Source organism: Echiichthys vipera, assembly GCF_963691815.1.
Source record: "Echiichthys vipera genome assembly, chromosome: 6".
NCBI classification, from domain to species: domain Eukaryota; kingdom Metazoa; phylum Chordata; class Actinopteri; order Perciformes; family Trachinidae; genus Echiichthys; species Echiichthys vipera.
The window spans coordinates 17,293,704-17,304,261 of NC_139831.1; the positions used below are offsets into that span (position 1 = coordinate 17,293,704).

At 37.8% G+C, this 10,558-nt stretch overlaps 1 protein-coding gene across 2 annotated transcripts; it reads left to right on the forward strand.

Annotated features, from left to right (window-relative positions):
• The first annotated feature begins 3,401 nt into the window (after positions 1-3,401).
• Positions 3,402-7,908, forward strand: LOC310947820 (uncharacterized protein). 2 transcript variants are annotated; one of them, XM_083914778.1, is made up of 6 exons: positions 3,402-3,508; positions 4,313-4,633; positions 4,817-5,074; positions 5,186-5,413; positions 5,545-5,652; positions 7,431-7,908. In XM_083914778.1, exons 1-6 carry the CDS (start codon positions 3,460-3,462, stop codon positions 7,610-7,612), a joined length of 1,146 nt encoding a protein of 381 aa, XP_083770904.1. In that variant the 5' UTR covers positions 3,402-3,459; the 3' UTR covers positions 7,613-7,908. The 2 variants fall into 2 exon arrangements, with proteins under 2 accessions (XP_083770904.1, XP_083770905.1); XM_083914779.1 differs by having other exon boundaries at positions 5,186-5,311.
• The last annotated feature ends 2,650 nt before the right edge of the window (positions 7,909-10,558 follow it).

Genomic DNA, 10,558 nt, shown 5'->3' on the forward strand with positions numbered 1-10,558 from the left:
AATGTCATCTGAGTGTGTTTCCTTCAGCTCCTGTGTCCTCTGTCCTGCTGGTGTCTGAGTGTCTGTCTCAGGGAGAGATGAGGGTGTCCTGCTCCTCTGAGGGAGGGGACGGTCCTCAGTACAGCTGGACTCTGGATGGACGCACTCTGACAGACGCTGAGCTCCTCTCTGCAAATAATGAGACCAACAGCATCACTCTGAAACAACACGTCTCAGGACAACTGGTCTGCTCAGTCAGCAATCACGTCAGCAGTGTCTCAGAAGAAGAGAAGATATCTGGCTGTGGTGAGTGAGAACGTGACAGAAGATGACATTTTGATGACACATGCCAATCAAACTGTTGCTTCCTTCAGCTGAGATGACCCCTGATGTCTGGTACTGGCACTCCTGTGAAAAGTCTCCCGTCACACGTGACTTCTGTGTCTCTTCATCCAAACAGTTTATCACTCCTGGCTCATATTTGGTGTGCGAGCAGCTGTAGTTATTCTTGCAATAATTGGGATCACCGTCTATTTTGCTTGGAAGAAGAGGCAATACAAGATGGCTGAAGGCTCTGCTGCCCGTCGAGGGATCGAATGTCAGGAGAACTCTGTTGTGATGGTTGAAATGAGAAACTCTGCATCTGAACTTTACAACAACTCTGCCGAACCAACAGCTTAGTGTCGTCTGTTGATGTGGTGAAAAGTGTGATCTTTTAATTAAACACCATCTTGAAGTGAAACGATCAGTGCACACTTCCTTAGGGGAGTGTATTGTGAATGAAGCGTATTGCAATTTCAGAAGCGTAACTCATTTTGATGCCATTTGGAATTTATTCTGTTGTAGATTTGCATCGTCCAGAAAAAACTATTTGCCTCCAAATGTAGTCAATTTGAATGTTTCAAATGGGTTTTCTATATTTATTTATTTGTCTTAGAAGATGAAATTGTATAATTGTTTTACTTGTATAGTTCTTTTACTCATTATGGTGATTTTGAACATGTTTTTCACGTTATGTATTCAAGTCAAAACTATATTTTAGGGTTTCTTCTATGTAAAACCTTTCAAAGCATTTAATAGCAAGAGTTTTTTTTTGTTGCTTTCTAGTGTTGTTATTCAAAACCTATCAATCCATCAGCCAATTTAAATATGCTACCATTCTGTGGACATTGTACCTTTAATGACAGCTGAGAACTCAATGCTCAATTCATTTCAGGTGCTTATTGATAATATTGTATTTAGTAAAACTCTCTGTTGACAACATGTAAACATTTCAGGAAAAATAATGATCAATAAACAAAAGCCATACTGTTATAACCTTGAGAGACTCCAAGTGCAAAAGAGAAGTCTTTTCATATTTCAGGGCATTTTCCTTTAATGAACAGCTGCCAATAGAGGGCGACAGACACTAAAGAGACGACAAACACAGAGAGAGAGAGAGAGAGAGAGAGAGAGAGAGAGAGAGAGAGAGAGAGAGAGAGAGAGAGAGAGAGAGAGAGAGAGAGAGCGAGAGAGAGAGAGAGAGAGAGAGAGAGAGAGAGAGAGAGAGAGAGAAGAAATTGAAATTGAAACTGAAATACTTAGTTTAGTTGACTCATCTGTCCTTTGTCATGTAGTTAATGACACAACAACCATCAGGCAAACCAACTTAAATTAATTTATTTCATTAAATTTTAGTTTTACATTTTCAAGAGATCAAAACAGAACCGAATACATTTCAAATTTAGGCAGCTGTCAATGTTGAATGTGATGATTTGCAAAACACTAAAACTCCATATTTAACTGAAAAACCACAAAGACAAGATACCAGATGCTGTAAATTATACACCTGTGTTCAATTTGGAGCCAGCTACACGTTAAACAAAATAGCCAGGAACACCTTGTCTAGAGTTTCAGCTGTCATTTATGGATGCATTGATGAACTGCTCACAGACAATAGTTTAAGGGAAATGTTCCTGAGCTCATGCATTGATGTCCACGGCAGAATCATGTCTGTGACGTCTGAGGGCCCAAAGATCACCAACATCCAATATTGGTTTCAAGTCTCGTACAGAGATTTCTTCAGATTGAATCTTTTAATGAGATTATGGTAAATGGTCAGCGGATTTGTACTTATATAGCACCTCTCTAGTATTCAGACAACTCAAGGTGCTTTACAGTATTAGTCACACAGACATTTAGTGGTGGCAGTGGACATCTGCAAGCCAGATTGCCCAAGGACACTTAAACATGCATACTGGAAGAGCCGGGGCTGGAACCGCCGATCTCTCAGATGGAGGAGGATCTGCTCTACCTCTGAACCACAGCCATCTATAAGATGTAGATGCAATTTTAGGTTGAGAAACATTATTCATAAATTGTTTCACTGTTTTCCAGCGAAGTATTTCACCATCTTTTTGTTTTTTAAATAAAATGTCTCAGTTTTGACTTTTGACATGTTGTCTTTGTGCTATTTTCAATTAAACGAGGTTTCATTGTTTTGCATATCATCACAGGTTTCGACTTAAATTTTACGCAGCGTCCAAACTGATTTAGAAATGGGGTTTTACACCTCTGAGTGTAGATTTGTTTTGTCACGGGAATAAAGTAGAGCAACATGTTTATTTCATAGGTGGTCTTGTAGGTGAAGAATCCCAGAGACCCTGAGTATATAAAGGCAACTAATAAAGACAACAAAGGCATTTATTGACCGATAACAAAGTCTGAAGTTGTATAATAATACTTTTCTAAAACGGTAATATAAAACTTGATAACTATCATCACATTATTACTGCATTACTCAAGTACAGTATTTAGAGTCACAGGATAAAATATCTAAAAATATAATAATAAAATATAATAATATCTAAAATATCTAAATATTGTTCACTACAATGATTCAATTTGATAACTGTTTTCTTTTAGTTTAGTTTAATTTTCAGACACTGTATTATCAACTGTTTAATCTTCAGTGTTGTTTCTGTTAATCTGAAATGTTTTTTTAGCTCTAAAGTTGAACTGAACACTATTCTCAATTATGTGAAGCCAATACACACAGAGAGAATAAATTATTTCAATAAATGTAGCTTATCATTCATTTAGGGATGATTAATATAATGTATCATGTGTCTATTCTGTCAGAAATGATGAGCCTGAGTGAGAGAAGACAAATATCAGATGTCAGTCTCAAATCCTCTTTCAGTATAAAGGAGGAGTGTTTATCTCTCTTCCACTCAGTCCATCACACACAGAGGTCGTCTTGTTGAAGGCTAAAAGGGGAAGTTACATTGATATCACTTCCTTTTTTTCTTCCCTCTGTATATAAAAAGATGAATGCAAAACGCTCTGGTCGGCTTCAAAGTTTTCACACATTCTCCTCTGAGGTCGATCGCTGTTAGGACACAACAGTTTCAGATGTGCTTTCTTGCTCTCAGGTGAAAGTAGAAAACGTTTGTCTGGAAGCTGCTGACTGGAAAGACAGCCGCTGAACACTGAGGAGACATGGAAGCTGTGGTTGGACTGTTGGTGATGTTACTCGGAGTCTCTCATGGTGAGCCGTTTGACTTATAACACCAACAGTATATTCATTAGAGCTTTTTTGTGCAGCTTCAGGAAGTCATGAGAATAGTTTAGATATTATCCTGAGGGTAATACAGCTCAGATACTACAGGTTGCCTGGAGACAACGGTTGGTCCTGAAGAAATGACCACTTTTATTGAGAAACTAAAATATAGAAATTAACTGACTCAGATACAATTTAACCCACACTGCATTTGAGCTTCTCTGAGATTCAGGAGCTTTTTTCAAAGAGCAATGACGAATCCATAGATCAGTTCCACATCATGGTGCATGAACAGTAGAATTACAGTTATCGAATGATACTTTTAGGCTTAAACCACATCATACCAGACCCAAGAACTTCATTTTCAATCCATGAAAGTTTAAAAAAAAAAAAACACTGCGCAATGACACTTAACCATGTAATGGCAGTTGTATCATGCTTATAACCATGACTGAACAACTACACCAATCAGTTTTATGATGCATTACACATCATTCCATCTTTGGGAAAGTTTGGTTCTTTTGCTACAATTGAAAATTAACTTCTGTAATTGTAAAAAAACCAACACAAAACACAACGTGAGTTTGTAATGACATGCTCAAAGGCCCATGTAACACTACACAACAATAAACTCCTGTTTGCATAATGTGGTCTGAGAGATACACAGCTGTACCAAACCCACTTTGCCCTGGATCAATATTTGCACATGCCAAAAATACTATTATGGTCCTTTATACTGCAGAAATAAAATAATCAAAATTGTTATATTTAAAATTTGTTCTAACTTTCCAGGTGTGAACACTCACTGTGATGGCAGACAGGATGGAGCTCAGTGTTTTGGACCTTTGGGAGGAGCTGTGGCCGTCCGGCTGGTGGACAGCACCTTAGAAAAAAATAGATATAGATGGTCAAATAAAACAGGAACAATACTGTTTGTGGTAAAGAATCAGATTGCGTCGAACGAGATAAAAAACAGATCCTTCTTTACTCCAAGTGATGGAACATTTTGGATCAGTGACCTGAGCAGGAATGATGGTGGTGAATATAAACTTGAAATCTTTGATTCAGTAAAAGAGACATCAGAGAAGCGGACTCTACAGTTGACTATTGAAGGTAAATAACTATTTTTACCTACTGAGGATTTTTAGTAACATTGATACATGTCATATTTTATTGCCAAACTTAATATATCTAATATTCTACATATATCTGTAATCTGTCCTGTTCTGTATTAGAAACTGAATAAAATGACAAAGACTCTGTTGATGAAAAGTCATCTGAGTGTGTTTCCTTCAGCTCCTGTGTCCTCTGTCCTGCTGGTCTCTGAGTGTCTGTCTCAGGGAGAGATGAGGGTGTCCTGCTCCTCTGAGGGAGGGGACAGTCCTCAGTACAGCTGGACTCTGGATGGACGCACACTGACAGACGCTGAGCTCCTCTCTGCAAATAATGAGACCAACAGCATCACTCTGAAACAACACGTCTCAGGACAACTGGTCTGCTCAGTCAGCAATCACGTCAGCAGTGTCTCAGAAGAAGAGAAGATATCTGGCTGTGGTGAGTGAGAACGTGACAGAAGATGACATTTGGATGATTAATAAAACAACACAATAAAAAAACAAATAAACTGTACATCAGTCATTGATCTGTGTCTTATGTGTCCAACAGGCTTCATATTCATTAACTGCACCACCAATTCAACGCACATATCACAGTGGGTGTTTGCAGCCAATAACACTCTGTGTGTTGAGCCAACAAGTGTTCCCACCACGATTACAGAAGCCTCCACTGTGGGTAAGGAGACTGACATCACAGTGTCAATTAACCCCCACACTAATATCACATCCTCCAATCAAAATGTGTCTCCTCCCAGCAGTGATGACCCATGGTACCTTAGTAAGTGAAAACTAACTCTGCTGCAGTGGATTAATTAATATCCTATATTTTTCTTTTCCATTCTCCATGAATTCACCTGTCGTAATTGCAAACTTAAAGATCTTTGTCTCTTGTCTCTATTTTTGAAACAGAGTACTCTGTGATAATGGCCGGTGTACTCGCTGCCCTGGTAATTCTGTTTGTGGTTGGGGTGGCTGTCGTCTGTGCTCAGAAGAAAAAGCCAAACAACACACCTAAAGGTACAAAATAAAACTTCCCTTTTCCTTAAAGAGTCGTCGAGAGATGGATGAGAAGATTGATACCACTCTCGACTCTACATGGACATCAATCTTTTAGTCTAACTCTGAGTAAAAATGTATATTTCCAAAAAATTGACAAACTATTCTTTTAACAATCTATTGTACAAACACTCAGTGGTGGAGGAAGTATTCAGATCCATAACTTAAGCTAAATAAAAGTACTAGTAGTGATCACTCTGTAAACACATTGCCGTACGAGTAAAAGTCAAGCACTGAAAGTGGTATTCAAGTCAAACTCTGTAAGTATAACAGGGAAAATAGACTTAAATTAGACTATTAAAAGTAAAAGTACCCAATGCAGAAAAGCGTACCCTGTGACTATTGCACTATTAGCCCATATATTATTATAATATTATTAATCATGCATTCATGTAAAAGCAGGATTTTATTGTTGTAGCTTTGTGAAGGACTGCAACTAATGATTGTTTTTGCATTATGGATAACGGATCATGGATCTGCTGATTATTTTTTACATTAATGGATTAATGGTTTGGTTGGTACAGATTGTGAAAATAGTGGGATTGCCACAGTATTTCATTTAATGCTCATCACAATTACCCAGAGCCCAAAGTGACACCTTCACAATGTTTTTTGTGCAATTAAAAGTCTAGATATTGTACAATTATTAAAACTTAAAATCTTCAAATTTGTGAAAGTGGAACCATGAAATATGTTTTCATAAAAAATGACTGAAACAATTATGAAATAATGACGAATTGATTATGTAAAGAAATAATAGTTTCAGCTCTGCTTTTAGAAACTGTTGAGTATTTAACATAACATTATGTTAATCTGCAAAGTAACTAGAAGCTAAAGCTCAAGTACAATATTCTCTCTGAAATGTAGAGACATAGAAGTAGAAAGTGGCCAGAAGAGAAAATATTTAAGTAAAGAACAAATACCTCAGATTCGTACTTCAATGCGATACTTTAAGTTGTACCCCATAAGATTTCCAGCTATTTAATTGTCTTTTAAGATACTATCTATCAAAGAGTAAGGTAAAACAATGGTTATCCATCATATGACCCACTAATGGAAGCACTTGTACTTTAATTTTTTGCCGAGAATTACACTATCCGCGACATTCCCGGGCGCCATGGTGCATATCTTAGGTGGAATCTGGGATTCCAAGTGTTAAGCGTTAAGATTGGACAGGCAGTCTATCAGTCATAACCCTAACCCTATCTTTGGCACTGTGTTTCATGCAAAACCTAAACCTAACCCTTTTTTGATTGGATAACCAACGTGATCCAACGTTGATGGATACTCTCTGGCTATCTCCTCATTAATATTCATGTTTTCCCAGGATTCCACCTACGATATGCACATTGGCTTCTCGGGATGTAGAGAAGTAAATAAGCCGCCATGTTAGTGATGCTGCTGACAGCGGTTGGTCTGCCGGCCCAAGGGCAGAAGTGTAATAGAGACGTGTGTGTGTATGGATTTAAGAGTATAACATATAGGGAAAGGACTGAAAGTAGAGAGGTGAATGTGAATGTGACTGTGAACCTGACAAGACGGAGGGCTCTGAAAGAATCAATATGGAAAGAACAGACTCTCTTACAATTACATCTTTCTGCCAAAGAGGCTGCTAGAAACAATATATCTCAATTCTTATGGAGTACCACTTTAATTAAATGTATTTAGATACGTTCCATCACAGCAAACGCATCTAGTTAAATATGATGTGTGTGTGCCGTCCCTTCCATCCTCTGCAGAAGAAGACCAGGAATTAACCTACGCTGATGTCAGGATCATGCAGCGGCCGGAGAGACAGGTGCAGCAAAGGGCAGAGGTGGAGGTGGAGTACGGCCAAGTCAAGTTTTCAGAGCGACCTCGACAGACTGTTGAACCAGCAGAAGATGAATGCGTGTACGCCAAGGTCCGTAAGGGCAGGTGATCCATGGTGTCCAGAGTTTTTACAAAGACTGCACCACTGGAGCGCGACTGTTTGTCAGGACGCCCGTCGTTCACCTTTATCTGATGTGACGTGCAATAGGAAAAAATACAGGTATATATGATTATTCACAACTTCTACTGTACTGTCAAAGTATCATCTCTGTCATGTGAATTTGAATCACTGGTTTTTATATACTTTTGTAAACTATTTAAGATTTTCCAGAGAAAATATATATTTTAAAACAGCAAAACATTAGTAGTGCATTAGTATTACATTACATTAGTATCCTGTTTCCTGTGTCCTATATCTAAATTATGTTGTACTTCCTTGTTTTTAATTTATGAGCTTAAACACTTTTATTTCATTGTTAAAATGCTTTAAACTTACTCTACAGTGATTGACAGTGCTCCAACAAAAGTGTCATCAGTAAGTTTAAGTTGGTCTGGGTTTAAAAGTAAAGCAAAATGGCTAATTTTAACTTTACCTCAAAGTGATCAAGTTTGCATTCCCTTTAGATTATAATATGTTATTAAACAGATGTGGACGGATTAGTTGAGGGCCAGTGTAAATAAATTAATTAGAAAAAATGTTACACATTTATTAAAGGTTGGGTGCGGTGTGTGGGTGTTAACCTCAAGTCTGCCGTGCTCTCTTCCTAATGCTCGCATGCCAAGTTTGTTTCCAGGATGTGAATACTTCTGCTTTTTTTCTCAGGCATTTGCTTTATTTTCTTACAAGATTAGTTTGCAGGCGGTGATTTTTTCAGACAGCCGCATTACATTTGTATTAGTTAACGTGTAAATGTCTCTGTAATGTAATTACTAATAGGAGTGGGCTCTGTAGTTTCAATTGTGCTGCTTACTCTAACGCATATCAAAATTGCCTAATACAGTGAGTCAGCAGCAAAAGAGGAACACCTTTTAAAAGTGGTTCATTTTTTTCTCTGAAACATTGGGAGAATCGAGAGAGAACAATATGAGGAACTTAACAACTGGTCAGACTCTGAGCATTTTCTATATTTAGTTTTACATGTTTCCTTTATCTTTCTTTAAGTTTTCTGAAGCACCACTTAAAACTGTGATGATCTAATCATTTTAATAATATAGAGGTAGAGTCATTTTAGAGGCCTGACGTTCATGAGACGAACCCATTTTGCGTTCTGGATATTTATGGTAATTGTTTAGGGGTAAAATGAAAGTCAGCTGGGCTGCTGACTTGTGATGTTTCGTGATCTAATATTATCCAGTTTGTCAACTATCAAAAGGTTCATGGTTAGAAACCAAATACGACCATTTTTGTTTAGAATTAGATTGAGCTACACGTGTGGTCTTAAACAGACAATAATGCAGAAGGAAATATATATTATTAAACATTGGTTATACCATATTCCTGCTTGGAAATGCTCACTGTATTCTGCACCAGTTTCTCAGCAGTGCCTATTATTAGAATGAGAGGCCGCTTTATTAAAGGATCAATGTGTAAGAGTCACAAAATAACTACAAAAATGGATAACACAACCATACAGAGACACACAACAATGTCAGAGAGACACAGAACCAGAACAACAAGATACAAGAAGAAGAAGAAGAAGAAGAAGAAGAAGAAGAAGAAGAAGAAGAAGAAGAAGACGAAGAAGAAGAAGAAGAAGAAGAAGAAGAAGAAGAAGAAGAAGAATTACTTTATTAAAAGCATCACAAAGCCTGTCTTGTTGGATGGATGGTGGGGCCTTTCACATGTCTGTGCTCGAGGAGTCTCATAGCTAATCCGCCCACGCTCCAACCCATAGGAAAGGTTGTTCGACTGCCCAAGACGCACTGTAACAATAAACATCAAGGGCGGATACAAAACGTTCAAGACTGAAAAGCATCAGCTACTGGAATGAAGTTACTGCTTGTTTAACCCTTTGTTTTTCTAGGGTGACTTCATGACTCTTAGATACAGAAGAATGTCAAAACAACTCCTAGTGAATGTTTTGGATACCGTCAAAGCTGTAATCAGAAGTTGTTGCATCTGCCAATGGCCTTTGGGAATTTGCGTGGACTCAGGAAGTGTACAGTATATGGTCAAACCTTTGATCCTCAGGCAGGCTGCGCTTCTGGTCTCAGCTCAGTATCGCCCTCTGAAACATTCAGTGACTGAGTTATGCTAAAAGAGCCGGGTTCAGTTTAGTTTACTGTATCTTTATTGTTTTTTAATGTTTTGTAATTCTTGTTTAAGTGAACTATATATAAAAGCATCCATTGCCAATGTGTTAGTTTTGTGGATATGTTTTTTTTATTTAAATAAAGTGACACCACATGTTTTTAGTGGTTTATTTGCTGTGGACTGAATCTAAGACAGAGTTTAACCTGATTGGTTTGGTTTGATAGCTTGAGGTTAAAGGTTCACAGAGCCATAAACCTGTTGTTTATGGCTCATGATAGTCATAGTGTCCTTAAACCACCACCTGAAATAAAAAAAAAGGTAAAACACAGTTGAACTTCTGACTGACATAATCTACTGAGCAAATAATTAACAACACAGGAGAAGTGTAGTAAAGCTGCTCCAAGAATTCAGTATGTTTGTTGCATCTGATCACTAAGCCAGTAGTACTTGAGGACCTGATTAGTAATTATATGATTACTAGGTTCAGAATTGTTGCAGCTGTTAGCCTTTTAATATGTGTATAACAGGGAATCCAAAGACATTAGACTGCTGCACCTTTGTGTGGTTGATTTAAATATTTATTGTTTTCCACATAAAAACCAGGTGATTTTGTCGATGTCGTGACACATTCAGGTGATGTTACGGTGCCGTGCCAAATGGATCCAACAATAAAAACCAAGACTGGTGGCTGGTGCCAATTCTCCAGTTTCTGACAGAAAATATCTTTCTAATGTCAACTACAGGGTGTCCCAAAAAATGTATACACACTTTAGCAGCTGATAACTAATTCATCACTTAATA